This window comes from Chiloscyllium plagiosum, unplaced genomic scaffold (assembly GCF_037043375.1).
Source record: "Chiloscyllium plagiosum isolate Xiang-an unplaced genomic scaffold, Cpla_swu_hap1 HiC_scaffold_4, whole genome shotgun sequence".
Classification (NCBI taxonomy): Eukaryota; Metazoa; Chordata; class Chondrichthyes; order Orectolobiformes; family Hemiscylliidae; genus Chiloscyllium; species Chiloscyllium plagiosum.
Window position 1 is genome coordinate 138,752,293 of NW_028270142.1, and position 13,978 is coordinate 138,766,270.

The 13,978-nt window shown below is 40.6% G+C and overlaps 1 protein-coding gene across 4 annotated transcripts in view; it reads right to left on the reverse strand.

Annotated features, from left to right (window-relative positions):
• The window catches only part of vps13b (vacuolar protein sorting 13 homolog B), a 977,967-nt gene that overhangs the window by 116,656 nt on the left and 847,333 nt on the right, over positions 1 to 13,978 (reverse strand). For all 4 annotated transcript variants that reach the window (XR_015757055.1, XM_043687669.2, XM_043687667.2 and 1 more), the window contains exons 39-40: positions 11,742 to 11,926; positions 3,330 to 3,526 (exon numbers count right to left, since the gene is read on the reverse strand). Coding sequence is in view for 3 of the 4 variants with exons in the window: in XM_043687669.2 (XP_043543604.2) it covers positions 3,330 to 3,526; positions 11,742 to 11,926 (382 nt within the window). In the remaining variant the exon portion in view is untranslated. The remainder of the gene's footprint in view (positions 1 to 3,329; positions 3,527 to 11,741; positions 11,927 to 13,978) is intronic.

Sequence of the window (13,978 nt, forward strand, 5' to 3'; positions counted from 1 at the left end):
CATAAGGTCTCTTTCTGCACTGTATGATGCTGGAACAAGGAAGGCTAGTGTTTTGTGAAATCATTAAGGTATGAGGTAGCAGTGCTGGGAAATAACCCCTTTCTATACTTTCTTTTAGACAATACAAGTCTAAAATAACAAGAAGCATTTTCAGGGTCAGGTACATTGATAGTCAGGTGCAAAATCTTAGACATTGAGGGAAACTTTCCTCTAAACCGCAACATAATCATAAAACAGTTTATCATTATTTACAATTTAGATCAATTAATAGGTTATCTTCCATACGATAATAACATATAGAACTTATGGTACTTATAATGCCGAGGTTGAGTTGGACGGCACAGTGGTTAGCACTGTTGCCTCGCAGCGCCAGGGTCCCGGGTTCGATTCTAGCCTCGAGTGACTGTCTGTGTGGAGCTTGCACATTCGCCCCGTGTCTGTGTGCATTTCCTCCAGTTGCTCCGGTTTCCTCCCACAGTCCAAAGATGTGCAGGTTAGGTAAATTGGTCATGCTAAATTGCCCATAGAGTTAAGTGCATTAGTCAGAGGGAATGGGTCTGGGTGGGTTACTCTTTGGAAGGTTGATGTGTGGACTAGTTGAGCCGAAGGGCCTGTTTCCACACTGTAGGGAATCTAATCTAATATAGAAGCAGAATTAGGCCATTTGGCCCATCAAGTCTGCTCCATCATTCAATCATGGGTGATATGTTTCTCACCTCCCCATTCTCCTACCTTCTCCCCTTAACCTTTGATCCCCATACCAGTCAAGAATCTATCTCTCTCTGCCTTAGATTCACTCAATGACTTGGCCTCCACGGCTCTGTGCAGCAATTAATTCCACAGACTAACCATCTTCTGGCTGAAGAAATTCCTCCTCATCTTAGTTCTAAAAAGTCATCCCTTCACTCTGAGGCTGTGCCCTCGGTTCTCGCCTCTCCTACTAGTGGAAACATCTTCTCCATGTCCACTCTATCCAAACCTCTCAATATTCTCCAAGTTTCATTGCAATCCCTCTCATCCTTCTTAACTCCAGTGAATACAGATCCAGAATCCTCAACTGCTCCTCACATGACAACTCCTTCATCGCTTGGACCATTCTTCTAAACTCCGATATCAGCACATTCTTCCTCAGGTATGGGATCAAAAAGTGCCCATAATATTTTAAATGAGGTCCGACCAGAGCCTTTTACATCCTCAACAGTACATCTCTGCTCTTGTACTCTAGCCCTCACAAAATGAATGCTAACGTTGCATTTGCTTTCCTCACTGCCAAATGAATCTGCATGTTAACCTTAAGACAATTCTGAACTAAGACTCCCAAGTACTCTTTATGCTTTAGAATTCCAAAGCCTTTCCCATTTAGAAAATAGACCATCCCTCTATTTTTCCTACTAAGTTGCTTAACCTCACACTCTCCCACATTGTATTCCAACTGCCCCTTCTTGGCTTACTCTCCTAGTCTGTCCAAGTCCTTCTGTAGTCTCCCTACTTCCTCAATACTATCTGACCTTCCACCTATTTTTGCTTCATTTGAAACATAGCTTGAATGCCCTCAGTTCTTTCCTCTAGATCATTCATGTATAATGTGAATGGTTGTGGTCCCAACAGAGACTTCTGCGGAACGCTACTCATCACCAGGCGACTTTCGAAAGAAGACCTCTTTATCCCACTCTCTGCCTTCTGCCAGCTAGCCAATCCACTATTCATACCTTGACCCAGTACCATGGATTTTCATGTTATTGAGCAGCCTCTTGTGTGCCACCTTGTCAAAGGCCCTCTGGAGATACAAACAGATCCTGTCCCTTGTCTAACTTTTTTGTTACCTCCTCAAAGAATTCCAACAGATTTGTCACACATGACCTCCCCTTGACGAAGCCATGCGAACTCGGCCTTATTTTACCATCCATTTTCAAGTACTTGGAGAAAGTGAGGACTGCAGATGCTGGAGATCAGAGTCCTTTTAGTCTATGCAATAACAAGAAGCATTTTCAGGGTCAGGTACGCTAATAGTCAGGTGCAAAATCTTAGACATTGAGGGAAGATTTCCTCCAAACTGCAACATAATCATAAAACAGTTTATCATTATTCACAATTTAGATCAGTTAATAGATTATCTTCCATAAGATGATAAGATATCGAAGCAGAATTAGACCATTTGGCCCATCAAGTCTGCTCCACCATTCAATTATGGCTGATATGTGTCTCAACTCCATTCTCCCACCTTCTCCCCATAACTCTTTATCCCCATACCAGTCAAGAATCTATTCATCTCTGCCTTAAGTTCACTCAATGACTTGGCCTCCACAGCTCTGTGCAGCAATTAATTCCACAGATTAACCACCTTCTGGCTGAAGAAATTCCTCCTCATCTCAGTTCTGAAGAGTGGCTGGAAAAGCACAGCCAGTCAGGCAGCATCTGAGGAGCAGAAGCTCTTCATCAGGAATGGCTTCATCGTCATTCCTGATGAAGGGCTTATGCCTGAAATGTCGACTCTCCTGCTCCTCAGATGCTGCCTGACCGGCTGTGCTTTGCCAGTGCCACACTCTTTGATTTTCAAGTACTTCCCAATCTCATCCTTAAGAAAGAACTTCAAATAGCCATGTTCACCGGCCTACAGCTTCCTGTCTTCTACTCACCCACCCACCCCCATTTAAACAGGGGGGTGTTACATTAGCTTCTTCATTCGCTTGGACCTTTGCCTAAGTCTTCTCAATAATCAGTTAAGTTCCAGGTTACAGATGGTTTTAGTGCATAGGAGTTTGTATGCAGGCATTCTCAAAAACAATTGAGGCAGCCTGAACTCACCTCAAGATTGACTCTTGCAATAACAATTTGCAAAATAGCTGCTCTTCCAAAGCAAAATATTTCAAGGTGCTTCACAGAATCATTAACAGACAGTATCTGACACTTAGCATTATATTACAGATGTTAGGATGGAGCTCAGTGGCTTCACAATAGTTAAAGATACAGTTACCAATAATGGAAGGAAATCAAAAGAAGGAGCTGCAATGAGTTCTTGTAAGGCCAGAGGGTTTTATAGGGTGGGAGGTGAAAAATCCAGAGAGTGATGAGAACACAAGAATTTTAAATGTACATACAGAAGCCAATCTAGGTTGCTGTGAGTAGTGATGGGTGGATGGGACTTGCTGTAAGATCAGATACAAGCATCAGAATTTTGGATCATAACCTTCAAACACCTAGAATTTCACTCCATTCATAATTTGGTCTTGGATGGCAAATCAAGGACAAAAACTCAAAACAGTGCTCTCCTTACATGATTCCATTATCAGCCCACTCCACAGGCAGTTGTCAAAACAGTGTTGGCTCACCTCAGTTCTTCTGTAACTTCTTGGTTACTATTGAGAACGATTCGCCACAGATCAGAAGCTATGAGCTCCTTTTGGTCATTAGCCAAAGTAACGTTAGGAAGCTGCAGTTCGCAAGCTTTGCTCTCGGACAGGCTAAATTCACGATAATCCACAAATAGTTGTTGAAGCTCATCCCAATATTGCAGGCTGCAGGGCACCTGTTCAAAATTAACCATGCAAGAATTAGTCTTTACAAAATGAGTCTCCAATGGGCTGCAATCAGTTCTGGTGTTTGTGTGTGAGAGACCCTTACAATCAGTAGATGAGTTGAACATTACACTTACCTGATAAAAGCTGGACAGGCTTTAAACCCTAGACCATAGTGTGACCACTGTGATAAGATCAAAGGATGTATGAGCAGAAGTCAGCCATTCAGCCCACCAAGTCTGCTCCATCATTCAATGAGATCATAGTTAATTTGATAATTTTCAACTTCATTTTCCTGCCTTTTCCTCATTACTCTTGATGCATTAAGTTATAAAGAACAATCTGTCTATCGCAGCCTTGAATATAGTTAACTATCCAGCCTTGACAGCCCTCTGCAGTAAAGAGTTGCACAGATAGACTATCCTCGGGAAGAAGAAATTCCTCCTTGTCTCTGTATTAAATGGACAACTAGGAGAAAGTGAGAACTGCAGATGCTGGAGATCATAGTCGAGAGGGTGGTACCAGAAAAACACACAACAGGTTAGACAGCATCTGAGGAGCAGGAGAATCGATGTTTAGGGCATAAGCTCTTCAATCAGGAATGACAATGAAGCCATTCCTGATGAAGGGCTTATGCCTGAAATGTCGACTCTCCTGCTCCTCAGATGCTGTCTGACCCATTGTGCTTTTTCAGCACCACACTTTCGACTATGATGGACAACCCCTTACTGAGATTATGCCCTCTGTTTCCTAGAGTCTCTCACAAGGGAAAACAACCTTTCAGCATTTATATCCTTAAGTCCCTAAAGGTTTTCTATATTTCACTAAAGTCACCTCTCATTCTTCTAAATTCCAATCAGTACAGACTTAACTTACTCAACTTTTTGTCATGACACAGTCCCTGATTTATACATATTTTAACATCACTTAGTATGAATTTTTTAATCTTGAATTAGTGGCATATGAGTTTAGTGTGTGTCTGAAAGTGTTTAATGATCAACCCTTGTAGCTATTACTATAGTCACAATGATTTATTTTTAAAACCGGTCCAAGAGAGATCATTCAGAGAGACTAACTGAAATTTGCTTACCCCGGGAGGTTTGCATTAAGTTTACAGTTTAGAATATTAGGGGTGGATCTTTTTTGTTTGGTTAGGAGAACACCCTTGTTTTGGGAAAAAAAGGCATTTTAGTTTTCAATTTGGGCTGTCTACCAAAGTCTTGGCTGCAGCTGGATGTTTAAAACAGTTGCTCCTGAGAAAGAGAGATAATTTAGAGATGTTAAGAGAAAAGTTACTTCAGTGGGAGGAGCTTAGTTTAAAGATTTCCAACCAGAAGTATTTGGTGAAAACCTAAAGAGATTGTTTGAGGCTGAGAAAGTTGAAGCACAGTTGGGTGCAGTCTCCAGGAATACATGTTAAGATTCTGAACACTAGGAATTGAAAATATAGCAAAATTACATCATTTAAATGTGAAAGAAATGGAAATTCTGTCTGGTATGACTGCTGTAATGAAGCGCTTTGGAGATCAATAGGACTTTATTTTACCATGAATTTTGAAATCGTTATATTTGTGTATTGTGTAATTATTTGATGCATTCATTTTATCTTCATTTCATTTGTGTAATATATTTCTGTCTCATTGTTAAACCCAAACCTAAGGTATTGCAATTTGCATTTTGGTGAAAAACATCCTTAAAGTCAAACATATTTTAAAAATCTATCAAGCTGGAATTGCAGTGTGCGATCTGACTACTCCAGTAATAACATCTGGGATCATCATACGTAGGGTAATCAGCAAAGATGACAGGATTCTCACCCTGTGCTACGGACTGAAAAGAACATTAAAAAGCTTGCTCGCGCCACTCACACTGTTTTGAAAGTGCTTCTAAACCAGAAGTCAAGACTCTTAACAAAGTAAGAAAGAAGAATTTAAAGGTAAAAGTTAGATAGGAAGCATTGCTTAGGTCAGAGAAGCACATGAGAGGAACTTAGATAAGCACATAATGGAGAAAGAATTAAAATGGTATGTTGCTAGGGCAAAATGAAATAGGAGTGAGGAAACTCATCTACAGCATGAATACTGACACACAGCCCTTGAGCTGAATTGCTTGCTTTCCGGTACAAGTTCTATAGACCAAATGTAATGCTGACATGCTTCCTGCCTTAGCGGGGATAAGTCCAGCAATTAATATCTAATTGTCTTGGGGAAAAAAAAGACTTTTTAGTTTTTAGTTTGGGCTGTTTATCAAAGTCTTGGCTACAGCTGGATGTTTAAAACAGTTGCTCCTGAGAAAGAGGAGTACTAGAGTTTAACTAGTGACTGCAAAAGACCAAACCAAGTGCCCAGTCCGGCACATATTCCTGCAGAGGCTAGTGGCATTTGTCTTATCTGATTCTCCCAAATTCATCTCACCACAAAATCCTTGTAGTACAATTGGAGTATTAGAGTACTGCTGCCCTCTGATTGACCACCAGCTCTCTAACATGAGTCTTTCAGTCACAGGAGCTGTGTCACAACACAGCAAAATAAGTTGAATATTGATCGGTAAATTATTCCAAGGTGTCCATGGGAGTTGATAAAGAGTGAGAATCTTTTTTTCTGGTCAGCCAGAACTATGATGATAGCAACAGAGCAATTGCCTCCCAATACTAAAACGATCCAAGTGCTGGTTCTTGCCATGGGCAAGTGTCATCACCATTTGAATGGACTGCCAAAGGAAGAGAGAAATCCAGACCTTTGCAATTAGGACAAGCAAATTAGGTTGTGTTAGAAAGATAAAAAGACAAAATGATGCAAGAGGACATATTTGATTATGTAAAACATGCAAAACCTGATTGGTTACACCTTTAGCACCTTAACTCTGACACAGCCCACCTGTTACCCACCCCTGCCCATTACCCACACTCCTGCTAGTGCACCCACCTGTTACAAAGGCCATTCTCTACATACTGCTCCCACTATACACTTCATTTGTCATACACTCCACCAGCTATCTAATACCCGTTTATTATAATCCTCCCAACCTCATACCACCAATAAGGTTCTGTCTGCTGTATGCTGCATCCACTTTGAATCCCACTCAGAGTTCCCTCAGAATGCACCCTTCACATTATATTCCTGACTGGTATTTCTATTCATTAAGTATAAATTGGGTAGTTGATCCAATATCATTGAGTTTTCTGCCAATTCCCAAAGTTAGAATGACTCTGCAAGCATTTAAGATTTATATCAAATTGTATTTTGAAGGTAGATTTTAGTATCATGGGCTTAACGTTACAGCAGTAAAAGTAGCCCTGACAGTAGAGCAGATTTATGATTCCAATATTAGTGTCTGATTCAACACAGCAGTATTTGATCTGTAAACACGAGAAAATAGTCAGACCATGGAGACCATTATTTCTCCAGAGCTGACAGCCAACTATGAGCTAACAGATTGATTTAAAAGGTTGCACAGGCTACATGCAACAAAATAAAGCTCCTCCAGTTTCAAGACAAAACGTTTGAATATCAGTAAGTTGTCCATTTTTCAAAACTACTATATTCAGGTTAAAAAGTGTCCCAGTAGATACCGGGCATCACTAGTGTGCCATCAAAATAAAAGTTTGAATTTCATAGTGGTTTTTACAACCTCAGGACATCCTAAAATACTTTGTAGCCAATGCCGCTGAAGTGTAGTCATTGCTCCAATGTATAATGAGCTGGTAATCAGGTTTTGTACTGTAGATTAAGGAATAAACATTTCCCAGGACACTGTGAAGGACTAACCTGCTCTCCTTCAAAATAGATTTGCAAATTTTAAAGGAAGGGTGGGACCTCATTTTGGAAAGGATGCATCTGAAACTGGGGTAGTACGTTTGCGTTTTTAGCAAAAATTGGCTCTGTATGCACTGGGAGTTGAGAAAAATGAGAGGGTAGCTCATTGAAACGCATCAAATTCTGACAGGGCTGTCCAGACTGGATTCCCCTGGTCGTGGAGGCCCAGAACAAGGGGTCATGGTCTCAGCTTACACTGTCGGCTATTTTGGACTGAGCTGAGGAGAAATCTCTTCATTTAGGTGATGAAGGTATGGAAAACTCTATCACAGAAGGTCGTGGAGGCCAAGTCAGTGAATACGCTTAAGGTACAAAGGATTTCTACAAGCAGTAGGTGTCAAGGGATATGGCATTGTGGTACAGGATCAGCCATGATCAGGTTGAATGACAAGGCAGGCTTGCTGGGCTGAATAACTTATTCCTGTTCTTACTTTCTACATTTCCACGATATCGTGCAGCAGTCTCTTAGTTGGGCTGTAGAAAGTCAACTTAGATTTCTGTGATCAATCTCCAGAGTGGGACTTGCTCCCACAATCTTTTGATCTAACATGCGTATGAACCACGGCTGATCTTCAAAACTGATCTTGAAAATAACCTAAATACTGCACTGAAATTCTGCTGAAATGATGACCTCACTGACTGAATTGCAAGTACATCTAAGATGAGCTCTCGATCACACATCTACAACCTCAGCAGAAATGTCTACTTATTCTGTAACATAGTCCAGAGTTCTCGTCCCTCCCTCAGAACATCTTGGTGCTGAACCCCTCATCCATGCTTTCATTATCTCTAGGCTTGGCTGGCTCTCTGCTCTCTTAAACAGCCTCCCAGTCCCTATCCTCCCACATCAAGCTCCAAGTTCCGGAATTTCTTTCCTAAACCACCTTGTTTCCACCTCACTTCCTCCATTGAGACACTTTGAAAAATAATCCACTTGCTGAAGCCTGTACTATTATCTCATGTGACTGGTGTCAAATTTCGTTTCTTCATGTTCCTCTGCTACTTTAGAGGCACTTTACAAATGCAAGGTGTTGGTATCCTCAATTTTAAATTACTTGCCATCGAGGTGTCTCAGCCCATTTCTTCTCTTGCTCTTCCCTCCCAAAACAAAATTAAAAATTACGCAACACCAGATTACAGTCCAACAGGTTTAATTGGAGCACTAGTTTTCGGAACGCCGCTCCTTCATCAGGTGGTTCACATCCACCTGATGAAGGAGCGTCGCTCCGAAAGCTAGTGTGCTTTCAAGTAAACCTGTTGGACTATAACCTGGTGTTGTGTAATTTTTAACTTTGTACACGCCAGTCCAACAGCGGCATCTCCAAATCGTGACTCCCAAAACAAGGCAAACGAACAACATTTTGAGTTTCCTTAGCTTCCATATTTTCACAACTGTACATTTTTCCATTTTAACAATGCATTTGTTTGTTTGTAAAATTTCCATTTCATGACCACAGAATCGTGTCACCAACCAGCCTTCCACTATCAGACTCCGTTGGATTTTTATCATCTTCGTTTTGAGAACATCTCAAAGGGTTTCTTCACTTATTTTCTCTTAAACAACATGGAAAATTTAACTTCAAAGTCAAAAGAAAATTTAGGACCCGGAAGCAGTATCATGGAATCACAAACCAGAGGAGGTGGCCATTCATTCCATCCTCTCTGAGCTTTCCCAGATAAGCCATGCAAATACTTCCTCCTTCTTTCAACCTGTAGCACACTTCAGCTTAACAGTTTCGCAGAAGTGAGGTTAGAGACCAAGCCAATACTTCTGTTTGCAAGTATAGGTTTGTAGTGCTTCAGAAAAGTGCAGCAGGAACTTCCACCCTCATCCTGGGTTGAATTATTTAACTAGATGCAAATACCAAGTTTTCAGAATGGACAAGAAACCACATGGCTGAGGTGCAGGAACTCATGATTTTAAAAATGTAAATGCAATCCACTCTTGGGAAAGAAGCAAATAGTGCTCCACAGGAAAAACCTTGCCCAGTGTTGTAGTATTGACTTTTGTTAAGAAGACACAGCTGCAACATTTTCACCTGTGTTGCCCCACAAGTATTGTGGAATACTGCACTGCATCAAAATTGTCTTCCTGTCCGGAAAGCCAGGCGTGTATAAACACTGCACTCAACTTAACATTTATTTTCCCTTTGGTATTGGGAAATTGTAATTTTAGAGCCCTGGGAAATTTGCACGAAATTTCTAAGGAAACATGAAAAAAAATCTGCTTTTAAACAAAAAGCAACACTAACTTTCACAACTATTTAATTTTACATCAGACTTTAATCCGTCAGTCTCATTAAGAACAAAATCTTTCCATGAAAATGAATGGCACCAATTCTGGACCAAATTGAACTATGTACCGCCTTCATTTATTTTCTCATCCTTGGTAAATGTTATAAAGATGCTTTTAATTTTACAAATAAAGCAGGGGGAAACATTGCTTTTACATAGCAATTTGCACAACCACCAGACATTTCTGAGCACTCGCAGCCAATGAAGTTTTGAAGTCTAATCTCTGTTGGAGTGTCAAAAACATAACACCCAACCTACAGACAGCAAACTCCCACAAACAACAATCAGCTAGTCCAGAGATCATTTGTAGGGATATTACTGAGGGAAAAATATGAGGATGGACAACTCCTCCACCTTTCTTTGGAATAGTACCATGGATCGTTTTCATCTGTCCAGGCAGGCAGGAGTCTTGCTTGAACATTTTATATGACAGCACAATGCTCCCCCTGTACTGCATTGGAGTCTTGATTTTTGTGCTCGAGGAACGGAATGGGATTGAAATCTGAACCTTGAAACAAGGGCAAGTGGTCTACAAACCAAGTCACTGCTGACAGAAGTGAAGCAAACTGATGAGCAACAAGCAAAACGTGCAGATTAGATTTTGTGATGTCACAAGCGACAATGGATTTTATAAAAAGTGAAAAGATTACCTCAGAGCACAATGAGATCATTGATCAGATGGGCCAATGGGGGAGTAGCAAGTGGCGTTTAATTTAGATAAATGTGAAGTGCTGCATTTTGGTAGGCAAATCAGGGCAGGAATTATATAATTAATGGTAACATCCTCGGTAGTGTTGCCAAACAAAGAGACCTTGGGGTGCAGGTTCATAGTTCCTTGAAAGTGGAGTCGCAGGTTGACAGGATAGTGAAGAAGGCGTTTGGTACACTTGCCTTTATTGATCAGTGCATTGAATACAGCAGTTGCAAGGTCATGTTGCAGCTGTACCGGGATGGGACCATTCGCCACAGCAGGTTCGCTGCCGCCAATTAGCCACTGCCCTTTCACCGCTGAGGACGCTTAGCCACTGCCCATTGGCCACTGAAGACGATTCGCCACCACAAGTATTTGTAACTCATTTTTTATATATAAACCAATAAAATGATATTTATTTTACCTTTTTTTTTAATCAATATATAGTATGTACTTGACTAAATAAAGGGGACTGAGAAGTATGAAAGAACAGGCGGGAGGGAAAACAATCACTACATATATTCATTTCTGGTGGCGAATAGTCTCCAGAGGTCAAACGACCCCAGTGGAGAAACGCTGGTGGCGAACCGGCAGTGGCTAATCGGCGGCGGCGAAATGTGCCATGGCGAATCATCACCAACCCAGCTGTACAGGTATTGGTTAGGCTATTTTTGGAATACTGCATTCAATTCTGGTCTCCCTCCTAGAGGAATGGTGTTGTGAAATTTGAAAGGGTTCAGAAAAGATTAATATGGATGTTGTCGGGGTTGGAGGGCTTGAGTTATAGGGAGAGGCTGAATAGGTTGAGGTTATTCTCCCTGGAATGACCTTATAGAGGTTTATAAAATCATGAGGTGCATGGATAGGGTGAATAGACAAAGTATTTTCCCCAGAGTAGGGGAGTCCAAAGCTAGAGGGCATAGTTTTAAGGTAAGAGGGGAAAGATTCAAAAAGGACCTGGGAGGCAATTTTTTCACACAGAGGGTAGTGCATGTATGGCATGAGCTGCCAGAGGAAGTGGTGGAGGCTGGTACAATTCTAACATTTAAAAGGCATCTGGATGGTATATGAACAGGAAGGCTTTAGAGGGATATGGGTCAAATGCTGCAAATAGGAAAAGATTAATTTAGAATATTTGGTTGGCATGGACAAGTTGGACTGAAAGGTCTGTTTCTGTGCTGTACATCTTTACGACTCTAAATTAGTCAGACCTTATCACAATTTGTGCTCTTTAGTGAAAGACTAAAAATTGTGTGATCCGACTTGTTAAAAAAATTTACTTTGCAGTGAGAAACAAATACTATGAATAAAAGTGCAAGCAAAATATGGCAGAAGCTGAAAATCCAAAATAAGAGAGAAATAAAGTTAACATTTCAGACAACTATGACTTTTTCAGAACGATAAATTAAAATATCTCTAACAGACCTGCAGGACATCTCCAAGGTCCGCTGTGCTGATGTCTGGATCTTCGGTCGTGTTAAAAGGCACTGGATTAATTCTAACAAGAGTCAGGACACGTGGCTCTGGGTATCTCCACATCATCATCCCTGGACGATCATCAGTCTCATTGTAAAAAACCACTTCAAAAACACTTGGAACTTTTTGTATATCTGCAAATATAAAAACAATAGACAAGGCTAATATGTAGAAGCTCATAAAACGTTCATTGCACATGTTGAATATACGATGTTGGTGTTGGACTGGGATGGACAAAGTCAGAAGTCACATGACACCAGGTTATGGTCCAACAGGTTTATTTAAAATCATAAGCTTTCGGAGCGCTGCTCCTTCATCGGGTGAGGTGAAATGAGGTGTACAGGCACAGAATATATAGGCGGAAAGATAATGAAAAGATAATTTCAGATAATTAAGAGTTTCAAACGGTTAAGTACATAGTGAATATAGGTAAGAATTCAAAGACTTGTTATTTGTGTCCTATGTTAGGAATTTTCTGGAAGCATGAGGCAAGTTCCATAAATGAGCAAATTATATCCAGCTCTGTTTTCATTGCTCTTCCTGACAATTGCTGCACCACTAAATTGACATAAACTGCATGCATTAGAATTCCCTCCAACTGAAAGACCAACATTTCCCCAGTGGTGAGAGAATGATCCTCTGCTGCTGACTGTACCTTCCTTACTGGTTTTATCAGGCCAAACTAATCTCAAAGTTCTATCCAATGTTCCCATCTCCTGTCCCATGTCCACCATTGTAACTGATCTTAACTAGATCCCTGACCTCAAAAGTATCAAATTTAAAGGTTTCCACCACAACTACAAATCCCTCCAGGACTTTGCTCAAGTTTATCTCCAGCAAACTTCTCCTGTTTTGTGCCTTTTCCTATATAACATCATCAAAATCTCCAAATATCTTGACACTCTTTTTAAAATTTCTGCTCACACATTTTTCTCCTGCTGCACCCCTTCAAAGTCTTCTAAGAACCTCTGCCTTTACCAATATTTTGCAGCAATTCTCCAAATCCTTTGCTCAGTGTCTATTCATTCCTCCTTTATTGCATTTTGGATTCAGATATCTTAATGCTAATCCCATACAATAAATGTAAATTATTTCTTCGCGTGATGGTGTCAACAAGTGCAAATTACAACACTAGGGTCCAGCTTATTGTGCAGACTGTCATTTTTTGAAGGTAAAGAAAAATAAAGGATGAACTTTAAATTGGAGAATAAACTAAATAATGACAAAAAAATTGATAATATCCCAGAAAATACATGACACTTTGGGTGCCACACATTGGTTCCTTCAATTTTCTATATTCTCAAACCAGAATCATCATTATGAGGGTGTCATGAAGTGAACATAAATTCTTTAAATCCAAGAGCAGCAAGCAAATAACAGAATGGAGTGGTACAAGACAGCAGAAGACATGAGGAGCACAAGATGGGAGTAGTGTGAGGAAGATGAACATATGTTCCAGGAAGTTTTTTTTTTAAATTTACGCATGGAATTTAGCATTCCTGGTTATTATTCTTAATTTTCTCCTGGAAGATGGTAGAGGCCATCCTGAAGATTAGGAATTGGCAGGTAGCCCATGAGTCTTTGAGGGCTATGAACTTCTCATACAGATAGTCAACATTGGAGACTGATGGGAGTGACACTGTCCTGAAGGTGTACCTGGCACCAATAGTAAAAAGAATGCACAGAAGGGAACATGACATGTAGAAATGCTGCTGTATATGAGATTTAATTGTTAGTGGGGTGGATAGCATTTCTGTAAGTGTTATTGGCATGCAGCTCCCTTTATGTCAGGGTAAAGGAGAGGTTGAAGAACATTATGATAGGAGGAGGAGTGAGACAAAATTTGTGCCATGTATTGGTATGAATGCCATAGAGAGGACACATATGGAGGTGCCAAGGTAAGATTTAAGAAGTAGAACATTGAGGATAGTAATCTCTGGATCACTCCCATTGCCATGTGTTGACCAGAGCGGATGTAGGAAGATGAGGAGGATCAATCTCTGACTTGAAGCATGCGCAGAAGGGAGGGCTTCAAATTCTTGGAACATTGGGTCCATTTCTGGACAGAATGAACTGTTACCAATCAGAACGAGTTGCACTTCAGGATGATTTGGAACTGCATGGGGAGGGTTTAAAGTGAGATAAGTTTGAGAGGAAGATGGGTGCCAGAACACAGAAGTAAAAAA